Source organism: Jatropha curcas, chromosome 8, assembly GCF_041381405.1.
Source record: "Jatropha curcas cultivar XTBG-Jc1 chromosome 8, XTBG_Jcur_1.0, whole genome shotgun sequence".
Taxonomy (NCBI): Eukaryota; Viridiplantae; Streptophyta; class Magnoliopsida; order Malpighiales; family Euphorbiaceae; genus Jatropha; species Jatropha curcas.
In genome coordinates this window covers 2,585,027-2,598,907 of record NC_143158.1, presented here as the reverse complement: position 1 = coordinate 2,598,907, position 13,881 = coordinate 2,585,027, and the positions used below count along the sequence as shown (strand labels likewise).

Genomic DNA, 13,881 nt, shown 5'->3' with positions numbered 1-13,881 from the left:
GGGTTCATTGGAAAAACTGCATACCCGACCCGACCCGACCGGTAAATAATATATATAAAATTATGAAATATTTAAGTTAATTTAATTTGATTTATAATTTTGAATATAAATACTAAATTATTAACATATTTAGTAAACTTTGCTTTTTAATAGTATTTTATTTCTTTAGTAGAACTTTTTTTTTTTAAATGTTGCGAATATATTGTAGTTTAAAACATATTGTATAATTATATTACTAAGTATTTTTAATTTTGTTGGTTGTTTTATTATTATTATTATTATTATTACTAAAAAATTTAATTTTAATGTTGTTATTTGAATATATTTATGGTTTGTGAAAATTATTGTATAATTTTATATATATATATATATATATATATATATATGTATATATTTTATAACTTCTCTTAAATAATTATATTTTATTTAAAATTATTTTTATTATTTGTCATTTATTTGACAACAGATTCATATTGAACCCCTTCCTTACCCAATTCAATATGTTCATAATCTGCGGTTTTATGCATTTAATGAGTTTAATTGAGAAAAAAAAAATCTACGACCTAATATATTCATAATTTGTTTTTTTTGGTACAAACTCAAATTCTAATTTTATCTACAAGATGTATTTTTTTTTTCAAACGACATAAAATTGAAAAAAAATAACGGAGGCATGAAATAATAAAATTATTATCATTTTATATTTACAATAATTTTTTGAAGATGTGCTACCATTAGTATTACATGCAAATTTTTGTGTATCATATTAAATTTATTTTCTTAATCGGATCAAAAATGTATTTACAGAAAATTTAATATAAATAAAGATAGGACTTCGATAAACAAATATATAATCATAAACATAATCACGAATAATTGTAAAATATAAAATATAAATAAATAAAAAATTAATATAATCACAAACAAAACAAGTAGCAGATAGTTCACTTAGCTTAGTTGGCGATAGCATCAAAATATCAAATGATGATGTGGAGCTGTTTTGAGAGTCGCGCCTCGCTTGATGTCAACTGGAAAGCACAAAAAATAAAATAAAATAAAATAAAATGAAAGCAGAAAGAGAATTTTGTTTTTTAAAATGAGATCCATTGTAAGGAGATTGACATCAAACAGATCATAATTATAACATATCAAATTTCAAAGAATTAAAAAAATGATAATAATAAATCCAGATCTATATTGAAATGATTAAAAACCTAAAAAAAAAAAAAAAATATCAATTCTCATAAAACAATATGAAAATAATGAAATAACCAGTGAATGCACTATTAAATTAAAATAATTAAAAAATAGAGAATAGACTATAACACCAGAAAAAAATAAATCGGCAATCGTCAAATGATTGATTTTTAAGAAGTAATGAAGAAAAACGAGAGACGAGATGGAAGGCGGCTAGGGTTTTATACTGGAAAATCGCGTTTGTATATATATATATATATATATGCAATGTTAATTTAGAGAATGTTATTAATTATATCTAAACGCGTTAAAAAATAGAACATAAATGAATTTAATGTTATAATCTATTCAAGATTTTTAATTTAAAGTGAATGAAAGGTTAAGTAAAAAGAAAAAAAAAAAAAATTTACTCAATGGTCTTTTCATAGGTGTTTATGCTCTACTATTAAGTCCCCCTTGAAAATGTAAAATCCACTATGGTTGAAAAATGTTGTCTTTCGACTCTAGGGAAGTTTTGGTTATTGAAATCTCATTGGAGAGCTTGTGGAAATGTAAAATTTGGTGTTTGATAATATAGGAGTACTACATGAAAAAAAAAAAAAAAAAAAATCGAATTTCTCTAGATGGGTCCTATGAGAAAGTGCATATCATATGGTGAGAAAGTCAAATTCCTACTAATAAAATAAGATAATTTAAAAAATAAAATGACATTAATACACAATTAATTACCTATGTTATTAAGAAAAATTTTATTGTTTCCCAAAAGTTTTGAAATTATTTTCCAATAAATCTACTTTTATAGGAAAGTAAATTTTCATAGAAAAAGTTGAATTCGGATAACCAAATGCCTCTTTAGATAAAAATTTTCACCCATTTTCCGTTAAAGCTTTGAATAAGAAACATTTTGTATTGTTTTTTTTTTTTTTTTTTTTTTTTTTTAAATATATATTTTGTATAAATGCTAATGCACTTCTCCAAACGTTTGAAATAGTATATAAAATATTATAGGCCCATTTAGTTTAACTGTTCGTATCAGTGGATGGTTATTAGCTGTCAATATTTTATTAAAAAAATTGAATTCTATGATTTATTTTATTCCTTTCCCTCACATACATACACATTTATATAATAATACAATGATTAATATTAATTGTTAATTGTCCTAATAGTTGTCTGTTGTTAAACTGTTTCATCAAAGGTTTCTCATACATAATGTTATTTGTCACCATAAAATATTTTTTTTTGAACAAAAAAAAGTTATTAATAGAAAAAAAAATCATTTTAGAACTCTTAAAGTTTTATTATTTATTACTATTTTTTTTTTTTTTTATGAATTTTATCACTCTAAGGAGTTCTTTAATGATGAAAGTAAGATTTATAAGAAAATTATGATAGGTAAATTGTAAATTCTTTAAAAGATTTTGCTAAGTGGTTAAAGCTCCAAAAATTTAAAAGTATAAGAATAATTTTTATACTGAAAAAAAATTGAAATAAAAAATCTTTAAATGATTTTTTTAATGAAAAGACATAAAAATATGGGAGCACAATATAAAGCAATAGACGTTAAGAAATTCAAAATATAAAACACAGTATACTTTAGAGTTTTAAGATTATTTTTTTTCTTTTAATAGCAATTATAAAAAATAATTTATAACAAGTAAATAAAAGGTGTAGGATCTTTTTATTAAAATATTACCTTTCAGAACATCCATGAGGCCAACGCACAAGGTTTACAAGCAAGACTACTGAATCCTCACATAGGGGCATGAATCGACGTCATCATGCATATCACCTGCTGTCCTGCTTAGACAGGCTCCTTCCTTCCTTGTGGTCCAAAAGCAAAAAATTCACTGCATGAATTTGTTTAATTCAGGTTCTGCCTGCTGGAATAAATGGTTACAGAATAGCCCCAAGCAGCTTTCTTGTTTTATGCCTTAAATTCAACCATAATAGACCAGAATAGGGCCTAGACACTAGGAGGAGCAAGAACAACTTTGAACAAAGCAACATAAATTTAAAGCTCTTTCCAAAACATACTAGAAATTCAATAAACCATATGGTAACCACTGGATTATCATGCTCACATGGAGTTATTTTTCACAATATTCACTTGTCTAACAATCGCAGTGGAAGTATTGGGTTGAGCTGCACCTACTCTCCCCACCCAAAGACAGCTTTTTCCTCATCCATAAAAGAGAAAAAATATATCAGACAAACAAAAGGAGATTGAAGTCTCATTGGGTGGATGTTCCAGCTTCCGCATTCTCGCTAGCATTGGCTGCCTTCTCTGGTTCCAAAATACGCCCACTCATTGGATCAACTGGACGTGTGTCACGAGGTCCACCTTTACGTGCTATTGCAGCCATTGGGGGTGGAGGCAGTACCCCTGCCCTGAAAAGAATTCGCTGGACAGGATCTGAAGGCTGAGCACCAACAGATAACCAATACCTGTAGTAACCAACAGAACAAATACTGAAATTAGAAGTTAAAAGAAAAAACTCAGGTATTTGCTTCCTCATTTAATTTGACAAGACAAATGGTGATGATCGATAAGAGCTTGGAGACGAAGGATTTAACATTTTTTTCTTCTCATTTTCTGCCTGGAGAAACAATGTTATTGGCCTATTGCTTAGTTTTCTACTTCTACTACAATTCCAAACAAGGACATTTCATATCAAGCTAAAAGGTGGAGTGAAGGATATTTCAGAACCAAAAACAAGCACATATCTGAATCTTCTTTGTCAAAAACAGCTTTAAATTCAGTACAGCTCAGAATATAAATTTTAGTTAACATCATTTTACCATAAGTATCATGGTATAGGGCCCATAGGCATCGAAGAGGAATTCTGGAAATCATCATAAGAACGACAGCCATATTGCTGAAACTAGCACAAAGGAAGTGAGCCATGGATTGGCCAAATGAAGACGTCCGCAGATGATAAAAATATATGTAATTGCCAAAAGAAAGGAACAAATGTTGCATCCTAAACCATTACATTCCTACTAAAAACTGTAGGTTAATATATAATGATATTTAGAACTGAGGTATTACTAATGCACCAAAATGGACAAATTTAAATTCATTCTGATCAATTAAGCATGAAAAGGATTTTCTTGACCTAGAGGCTCATGCTAAACAAATAAGAAATAAAATACAAACTTCATATGTAATCAACTTCACCCTATATGAGCATATCTTAATGATCTTTGTGATAAGCTTTCTAACACTACAATCTCTTATGCTGGCCATTCATGTCTTCATTTAGTGATTTAACTTCCTCACTTCATTCTTCCAGTTTCATAATGTTAGCATTGCTATCCTCTTCATTTTCCCTAGTTAAAGTATGGCCTCCTTGATAACTTGAGGCTTTTTTCCTCCCTAGTTTCATTGATGCAGCCAGTTCACATTCTCTCGGTCATTGCTGGGGAAGCTGCCTCATAATTGAGTATTAGGTCATTTCAGCCAGAAAGATTTTTCAACCACTTCGTGATTCTACCTCCATTCCCCACCCCCCACACTTCTCTCTTCTTACATTTTACTTAGGTTCTCTCAGATTCCCATCATCCCTAGTGCTTTGATCTCTTTCAGTTCTACTTCAATATCCAATATCACCTTTGGGTGGAAATGGACAATAATCCTCCTGATTCTGTTCTTAGTTATGGTTTAGCTCCATAAATTCAAAGATATATCATGGTTCTAAAAATATTCTTTTTACCTCAAGTCACTTTGTCACAAGTTTGAGTTTCAAAAGTGCTTATAGAATAAGGCTTTCGGATGCAAAACATTCTCAAAAGGTTTACAACCTGTGATTGGTTGCGATGATGCTAAGACCTCATATGCAAGGATTTTGATAACATTTTAATCTGTTCAGTCAGACTGATAGGATCATCTACATACAGGAGCAATACTTATCAGAAGCAACACTCATAATTAAAAGAAAAAACTTAAAAACAGAAAACATTTAGACTTGCTGCTAGCTGAAAATGCAATCCCAAGACACTTCCCTCCAAACCACCACTCCCAACTTTTGGAGGGAAAAAATAGGAAGAAAAAAAGTGATCTATAAGAGTAACAGAAGCAAAAGAATATGTACTAAACTAGAAAAATCATAAAATATAAAGTGGTGTCAAAAGCAATATGTAACTATAACTCTGTTTCAATCCATGCAGTCTGTCAGAAGCATTTGAATACAAACAAAAATAGAAAAAATCAATGGAACTAAAGTTTCAAGCAATCGAATCAATATTTCCAAAGGAGATATAACTGAAGGCAAGAAAGAATGAACATAGACACTGAATCTTGCAAGAGAAAAGAGTAAATGGAAGCTTACTTCACTCTCTCAAAATTAAGACCCATCCTTTTGCCCCCATCTTGACCTGTAAAAGACAGAAATATTTTGAAAGGACTTAGATTGCAATACAACAGATGACCGACAGAGGAAAACAGCAGAAAACAGTGTTTGATACTCCTTGCTCCATTTGGACAACAGAAAAGCCAGAGGTGAAGGAATGAAATGCTTAATGAGTTTATTAGCAAATCGTTAACATTTCCCCTTTGATCGATGGAAATTATAATCTTTGTCTAAACAAAATCACTTCTCATATTAGTGATCCAAAAAATAACAAATGTGTGAAATTTAATCAGAATTTCTGTTTCTCTTCAGTTTCCCAACAATTTCTTAGCAACAAAAGGGGCAATGCTATTACCCAGCCCCAATTTTCAGCTTAGGTATTAATTAAGGAACAACAAGAACAGCTAGTCACCATATAAAAGCTTGAATTTCACAGAGAGAAAAAGGAAACCTGGAAGGGGGTTGTAGTAACCAAGGACTTCAAGGTGTTTGCCATCTCTAGGGGATCTGCTATCAGCGGCCATTACCCGATAAAAAGGCTTGTTTTTGCACCCGAATCTCGACAATCGGATCCTTACCACCATCTTCTGTAACCTGCTTTAATTCGTTGAATTGATTTTACGAGGGAAATCGACAAGAGTAAAGAACTGAATCCTTCAACTCACTAGCAGCTAGGGTTTTGGGTTTTACACGATTTTTGAGTGATAAAATGCGAGAGTCGTTTTATCTTTGTCGTTTCGAGGGATAAAGTGTAATTTTTTAAAAATCAATTTTAAGATTAAGTAAATAATTAATCCTAATTCATAAATTGCAGTATAAATAATCCTTTTAAATGTCTCACGCAGTCGTTCGACCATATGTCATTCATATTATATTAGTCGGTACATCATTCCTAAAACGCTGTCGGTTAATCGATGACCATTGTCGTGAAACGACAGAACGTCTTATAACTATTACCGTCCATATATAAAACGCCGCTGTTATATGCACCGAATTCGAAAATGAAGTCTCAGTTTCTACAGAAAACTTCATCCTCTTCGTAGTCGGAGATGAAAGTAATTTGCAGGGTAGACAAGAACAAAACCTTTCTTCTTGGTCATATATGCAGATGAGAGGACAAAGTTTCCAAGTCCTTGAAATGGAAAAACCGCATATTGAGACCCCAAAATCTCCTTTCGCTTTCTCTTCTCATCGTAAGTCGCATCTCAAAAGCGAAACTTATCATACTCTTGTTCGAATTTTATCCCAATGTTACAAACATCCTGAACTCTGCGAACCGGCCCCACCCCCTCAGCAGCTAAGAACAGGTAACTAGCTGGTATTCTATGACTCCTTTTACATGAATTCGTCCCTTTTTCAGGCGCAACTTCTCGCCTCTTGTTATTTCTCTTGTTATTTGATTAAAATCTCGTGTTTGGATGCTGAGAATTTTGATTTTAAGTTGATAAGCCTTTTTTTTTTTTGAATTACTTTAGAGTTCGTTTGGATTTAAAAGTAGAGATTTTGGTTTTGTTTTTTGTGCTTGAAGATGCAAAGGGAAGTTCCTTTAGTAGCATAAAAGTGTAACAGATTAATGCTCTTATAATTTGAAGCTAAATATAATTTATCATTAGTGAATTTCTGTTATAAGTTATTGATCTTATTAATGCGATGATGCTAGTTTTGGTGGCAGACGATCAGAGTAATGAACAGGGAGGAGCATCTGAAAAAGTTGTGTGCGAGAACATTGAATTGGCCACCCCTAGTGAAATGGATCACAATAATTCCTCCACTCGCAATAGTTTGTCGGTTAATGACAAATTTGACTCTGTTGGCTTACATGATAATACGTTTAGTGACACTCAATTGGTGATTAGTGAGATAGAGAACATCATGAGAATAGAAGAAGGTGACCATCGTTCTAAACAAAATGATGGTACTAACGAGACTGATTTGCAAGATCAAGGATTTGGTGAGTTGCAGCACTTTCTAATGGATGAATTAGAGCATTTAATGAAAGGGGATGAAGAAGTTTCTAGTGATAAAAATTGCAATTTCACGATGACATCATTGGGTGGGAATCTTAACCAGAGTCATAGTGAAGCAGTTGCATTATCTAATGACCGAGAACATTTGGATCTTCAAGCAATTGTAATGGAGGAATGTGAGGTTACAGGTCAGCAACAAGTTGACAAAGGATGCTCTAGTCGAAAGATCCTTGAAATCATTGACTCATCGTTAGATACAAGTGTGGCTAGTGCTGTTTCAAAATTGACAGATAATAGTGACGATAGAACTTCTGTGTTGACGACTAATGAATTAGAAGCCAATCATGAAATGCAGAAAAAAGACATGGAATCAGGGAAACCAGTTTGTACCAGTATTACTGTGGGTTCTCCTAATCATGTCATTGAAGATGCTGAAGTAGAAGAGGGACAGGTTTCTGGTGAGTTTGAGGTCAATGGAAAATTAATTGACGTGTTTTCTGAAGATATTGCAGCATCCCAGGAGCAGAAGAAGCAACTTGCTGAAGAAGTTAGAAATGAGATGGTCCATAAACGTAAAGTTGTTGTTTATGAAGATCCTATATTTGCTGAAGAGTCACATGGATTTAAGAAACAAAAGAAAGGTTCTGAAACCAAGGAGACAAAGAAGGGAAGCAGAACCAAGGGAAAGAAGAAAGGTAATACTGGTTCTAATAACTTGGGATTGTCTGCCAAAAAATCAGATCAAAATACAACTTTAAGCCAAGGAATTATACGTAAAGAGAAGGTATGATTCTTCTCGTAATTTTCTTTTGGCTTTACTAGTTCATGTGACTGTTTCGTTTCATGAATGTGTATTTTAGTGACAGAGTATGTTGGCTTGAAGTCATACTCTTCCTTCAAGTACAGGATCTTTTTGCTTTTCTTTTGTCTCACCATGCAGAGTCTTCTTTCTTCTGGGTGCAAGGTTGGGTTGCGTGGGTGGTTGTTATTGTCATTGAGAAATTGTTTGCACAATCTGTTTTGTTTTGTTTTCCTAGGCTAGGTAAGGTCTCCCTATCACTGGAATTTTTAGTGTTCAAGTACTCGTAACAAATCCTTAAAACCATTAACTCTGAGTGTGAATTAATTGATAACCACAAAAGTCCAAGTGATGCCTCTTCGTCTGTTGTCATTCCTTGTACATTTATTTCAACATGTTTTTCATAACTGTTTATTGTGAATTCCTGAAATTATGGAGGGCTTAGAGCTACAGGACCATGGTGAAATTGTTAGGTTAAAATCTGGATTTTAACCCTTTTTTGTCATTGTTCAGCTGCCACAGGATGCTGGTCTATGCAATAAGCAAAAGCGGGGAACTCCTTCCGAGCAAAAGAAAGTGAAGAAAAAGGTTGTACATATTCCCATCCTTATTTCTCTGGTGTTAGACTGATTTCTTTGTCCAAGTAGTTTGTTGATTCTGAAATTTTGCCGGTTACTATTTTTTGGTCAATTATTTTTGTTTTCTACAATTCATCTAAAAAAGTTTATCTACGCATCCTTGAGACCAAGGTTACCTTTCTTTATTTGAAGTTTACAAATTTTAAAAGTTCATTTTCTTTTTTCAGGAAGCAAAACGAAAGAAACGAGCACAAAAGAATCGAGAACTTGGTGTCAAGAGGCTGAAACTACGTCCAGTAGAGAAACCAAAAACTGTGATATACTGTCGCCATTACATCAACGGGAGATGCTATGAGGTAATTGTGACTCTGCTTTATATTCTATTATTCTTGTAATCTTGTCTGATCTTTTTATTGATTTCTGAACTGCTTCAAATAACAACATCCTTATGTGGCAGCAAAGGTGCATTCTGCCAGTTATTAGAAAACTCGAATAAGAGCTTAATTTTGTGAGCTCTGCTTTGCTGTTGGTTGTTTGATAAACTGTATTACTAATGCTTATGCTGATCTCTCGTGAATGTTCTGCACTACTGCTTTTGTGTCGTATCACAATGACTACTTTTGTTTTGTTGCATAATTATTGTTCTTTTCATTACTCTTAGCTTTCTTAGAATACATGCTCATGCAATACATGCATGTACAAGCCATTTTGAAAAGTTCAAGCTGTTGTATTTATTGTTATTCTCCTCCTTAAATGTGTGAGATTCATTGTATTTGACAAAATTCTTGATCATATGAAAAAATAGCCAAAATAGACCCGCCTCTTGAGTAATCTCTTGTTTCCTTTCACTCCCATTTTCAGAAAGGATCAATTTATGTCTACTAGCATAAAGGCAGTCCTTAAATTTTTCTTTCCTTCCTCTTTTTTAAGCCAACCAAACTATTGAATTCCCTCATATTCCCTGCTTTTAATTGGATATCCTATCAACGAAGGTCATTTGGGGTGGAATTCCTGAAATGGGGTTCTCTACTGGACGTGGGGCAGCCAGTGCTTGGAAGAACTACTCTTTTATTGAGATTAATTCGTTGTTTCATGACTAGTGATCTATTTTAGTTATTTAGCCTGCTGCTTTTTATTAACATTTTTTCCCATTTCTTTTACAGGGCGAAAAATGCAAGTTTTCACATGATACAATACCAGTGACAAAATCCATGGTAACATTTTGCTTGGTACTTTTATTTAGGATTATGTCTGTTTTTGTCATGTGCAGCTAACAAGATGGGAAATCAGTTTTTTTATCAGTGGGTAGTCATTAAGTGGGTTCTTTATTGTTGTGTGTAGTTATTAGTCTTTAGCTCTGCATTTAGTTTTGTAAAAGGTTGTGAATTAATGAAAGATGGGAGCAGAATTTTAAACAAAGGTTTGAGTTCCTAGAACTCAGAGATTAGTAAATTTTTCTCTTAACAAGCTCTAGAGTTCATTAGGTTCTCTCTTATCGAACCCTAATTCTATTCTTAAATTCAATCAAATAGGCCCCTAACTAGGTCCACACTTGGGACCGTAACAGGAAGGGTTTTCCTTTACCTTCTCAGAAGTTAGAATGGAGATTTTGCTACTATATTCTTATTTAGCCTGAATGTCATAAGGCTGGGTTTTGGATTTGTTTAATCTCTCTTCTTTTCAATCCATATAACTTCAAAGGAAGGTCTCTATGTGACAATCTGCCAGTTTTATTTTTCTGGATTCCTTATTGGTTGATTTGTTGAGTTTATTATTATTGATGCTAAGTGTTATCTGTCACACATTTGGATATTGCAGCCCTGTTCTCATTTTGTACATCGCATGTGCTTGAAAGGGGATGATTGTCCATTTGACCATGAGCTCTCCAAGTATCCATGTACTAATTATGTGACAACAGGTTCTTGCAGCAGAGGTGAGGGTTGCATGTTTTCACACAAGGTATCTTCTTCCCTTACAGAATCCTTTGATTTGTAATTACTTACTTGCTTATAGTGCACTAAATCAGATATGTGTGTTCCCTATCTTCACCTTGGATTTGTTATTGAGCTCATTTCGTATCTAATTGACGCTACCTTTACCTCAGTTACCTCTCAAGGATGATCTTCCATCTAATTCAAATGCTTGCACTCCTGAACTGAAGCCTGCATCCTTGATGAGCATTTCAAATTGTAAGAAGCAACTTGATAGTGGTGGAACTTCCCATAACACCATCAAAGCTTCTCCTGACAGTGTGGGAAATATTTCTCGGAAAAATCCAGAACAAAATTTAGCCAAGAGTGTTCCAAGTGCCCCTGTGCCAGTACCAAAAGGCATTAGATTTTTCTCTGCTGGAAAGTCATGTGTTACTAAATCTAATCCTTCTGCACTGGGTGGTTCAGCTGTCACAAGGAATGAAGGGTTCAAAGCTGGATGTCAGACAGATCAAAATGCATCTGGCACAGTTCAAATTTCAAATGAGATTCCAAGGGGAACTCCAGCTGTTGTGACACCCAAGGGGATAAATTTCCTTTCCTTTGGCAAACCTCCATCAGGATTTTCCAGCACTAGGAAATTAACAAGCAATACTGGTGCTAAGTTATCTTTACCAAACAATTTTAGTGTGATTAAGCGATCTATCTCACATATAAACTTGGGTAATAGCATCCAAGCTAGCAACGAAACGAGCCAAAGTGTGTCAAACACATCTCCTTGGTTGAATAAGATGCTGCAAACTGAATTTGCAATGGAAACTCAGAAGTCAAAAATTTTGTCATTCGGAGAATCTTCAACAGATGGTCCCAAAAGTACTACACAAGGTAGCTTGCCCTCCAGTTCAGCCACATGTGTTGGTAGATCCGCTCAAGCAAGTGAAATTGCACCCAACAAGTGTGAGAATTCAAGTGCAATTTCACAGGAACGATCAATTTCTCCACTTGGTTTAGGTCACTCTGCAGATTACTCCGCACCTGCATGCTTAAAAAACACACCAAATTCAGTTCAGAAGGCACTGATATCAACTCTTGCATTTGCGGCAAAGGTTGAATCTGGAATGAAGATGAAGCAATCCACCAATGGTGCTATTGCTGTTGATAGTGGAGTTGGCAAGGAAACTGCTATGGCCAAAGGTCCACAGAATAACTCAGCAAAAGCATAAAAAAATTTGGATTTATATCTAGTATTGGCGGTAAAATGACACAGTAAATAGGAGCTTGGAACATAACCTGATATAAGTTGTGCCGTATGTGAGAATCATGGAGCTAAATCTTAAGCTTTGGGCACCCGAAACACCTCACGAAATAGAGAAGGCCATTTCCTGGTCATTTAGCAATTGATGGTTCAGTTTTACCCTTTCCATCTGCAGCATTGCTTGACAAGGTACAGTTTGCAAATCTCCGCTCCTCCTTGCATTCTTATATCTTCTTTAATTTTCGCAATTGATTTGCACATTGCACTTGACAGCTTTTAGTTGACAATAATAAATCTTAAAATTAATGGAGGTGAACTGAGTGCATATTTTGACTAATCTCGTGGAATACACATTTTAAAGATTCAGCTGGCTGCAGCAGCCTTGGCAGATTCTCCGATGGTATCACTGCCGAATCCTAGCTTATTTCCAGACAACATGGAAGTCTATTTACCAGAGAACGTTGCTTTGCTTTCTGCTTCATAATGGAAGAAGTTGCCGTGGCTGTACATATTTTACACTGTTAGTTTGTCAATCAAATGCTCTAGCAACTAGCCAGGTTAACATTAACAAAAATCTCATTCCTGGTCTGTCATGAAATTGTTCTGCTAATAGCAGTAGGTTATATCATGAACATATCTTATAAATATTGGATGATATTTATTTTGAATTGAAATTTAGAATTAATTTTTATTTATTATAATTAATTCTAAAAATGGATCTTTTTTTTTTTTTTTTAAATAATGTCTCATTGAGATGTGAAGATGAAGGCAAACCATAGTGGTTCACTTTGTGCAGAGACACTCAATTGCACATCCACTCCTTTGCAAACAAGCAACAGTGTTGCTACAATTTCTATACAGGAAATTTCCAGTTTAATTAATTAGAAGGATTCAATAATTTTCTCCCAAATGTTCCTTAGGGTTAACTAAAGTAGAGCATACAGCATAGAGCATCTATTTATGAGGGGATGTCCTTACCAAAGCCTTGGATCTGATGAAGAACCGCGCAAGAAAATGCAAATATTAATTAATGCTGTCTCGAACTCAGGAACCCTAAATTAATATCAGAGTGTACTATATATTCCCCACATCACAGCTTTTTTCCAACCTTTTTTTGAATTTTTTTTTTCTCACTGGCAATAATTCACAGCCAAACCAAGAAGAAATATCATAGACTGTAGCAGTATATTCATAATGTCTTCAAGATTGCACTTTATTTGATGATAATATGTTCATATTCTGAAAAGTGGGAGCCAATATTTTTTCAAAAAACAAAAAGCTTAGGGTTCAAAAGTATTTGAATTTTTTGAACTTTAAGGACTTTATAATCAGTATCTCCGAAATTTCTTTCAGCATTAGGCTCGCATGAAAAGCTAAACCCATATAATTCTATTCAAAGGGTAAGGTTGATATTTATCGAATTTCTAGATATTTGCAATGTATGTATTTTTATCAATGATCGCATTTAGTAATTAGTACCCTCTCTTTTGTAATCTCCAAATCTTAACATCCTCAAAGGGGGAAAAAAAAAAGAAAAAAAGAAAAAAAGAATTTAGATCCAAGTAGAGTTTTAATAATTTGAATCCTAGGCCATTCCTTTAAGGGAAAGAAAGTTGCAGGAAAAATAAAAAAAGTGACATATTTAGATCTAATAATGTATCTTCTTTTAGTATAGAAAAGATATTAAATTAGCGAAATTATAAATTTAAAAAAAAAAAATCATCCCTTTTCATAATCCCTCCCTCCTATCCAACAAAGTTTCATCATGTATGAGCTCTCTTTTACTTTTAGTTCTTTAGATT

General features: G+C 33.3%; 2 protein-coding genes across 4 annotated transcripts; one reads left to right on the top strand and one right to left on the bottom strand.

Moving 5' to 3' along the window:
* Positions 1 to 3,190: 3,190 nt before the first annotated feature.
* Positions 3,191 to 6,270, bottom strand: LOC105637907 (Ribosomal protein S16 family protein). The gene is made up of 3 exons (XM_012221578.4): positions 6,001 to 6,270; positions 5,529 to 5,574; positions 3,191 to 3,645 (listed from the first exon to the last, which is right to left on the bottom strand). Exons 1-3 carry the CDS (start codon positions 6,131 to 6,133, stop codon positions 3,432 to 3,434), a joined length of 393 nt encoding a protein of 130 aa, XP_012076968.1. The 5' UTR covers positions 6,134 to 6,270; the 3' UTR covers positions 3,191 to 3,431.
* A 267-nt stretch (positions 6,271 to 6,537) lies between these two features.
* On the top strand, positions 6,538 to 12,784 carry EMB1789 (CCCH-type zinc finger family protein). Of its 3 annotated transcripts, none has more exons than XM_012221577.4 (8): positions 6,538 to 6,856; positions 7,222 to 8,300; positions 8,829 to 8,903; positions 9,121 to 9,249; positions 10,057 to 10,107; positions 10,712 to 10,852; positions 10,998 to 12,268; positions 12,441 to 12,784. In XM_012221577.4, the coding sequence occupies exons 1-7, from the start codon at positions 6,652 to 6,654 to the stop codon at positions 12,045 to 12,047; spliced, it is 2,730 nt and encodes a 909-aa protein (XP_012076967.1). In that variant the 5' UTR covers positions 6,538 to 6,651; the 3' UTR covers positions 12,048 to 12,268; positions 12,441 to 12,784. The 3 variants fall into 3 exon arrangements, with proteins under 3 accessions (XP_012076967.1, XP_012076966.1, XP_089580991.1); XM_012221576.4 differs by having other exon boundaries at positions 7,210 to 8,300; XM_089724865.1 differs by having other exon boundaries at positions 7,210 to 8,300; positions 12,353 to 12,784.
* The last annotated feature ends 1,097 nt before the right edge of the window (positions 12,785 to 13,881 follow it).

Coding starts and splice junctions, on each gene's coding strand:
- LOC105637907 (XM_012221578.4), bottom strand. CDS start 6,133: ATGGTGGTAAGGATCCGATTGTCGAGATTCGGGTGCAAAAACAAGCCT. Junction 5,575..6,000: donor TTACTACAACCCCCTTCCAG/GTTTCCTTTTTC, acceptor TGTCTTTTACAG/GTCAAGATGGGGGCAAAAGG. Junction 3,646..5,528: donor CTTAATTTTGAGAGAGTGAA/GTAAGCTTCCAT, acceptor TGGTTACTACAG/GTATTGGTTATCTGTTGGTG.
- EMB1789 (XM_012221576.4), top strand. CDS start 6,652: ATGCAGATGAGAGGACAAAGTTTCCAAGTCCTTGAAATGGAAAAACCG. Junction 6,857..7,209: donor CCCTCAGCAGCTAAGAACAG/GTAACTAGCTGG, acceptor CGATGATGCTAG/TTTTGGTGGCAGACGATCAG. Junction 10,108..10,711: donor TACCAGTGACAAAATCCATG/GTAACATTTTGC, acceptor TGGATATTGCAG/CCCTGTTCTCATTTTGTACA.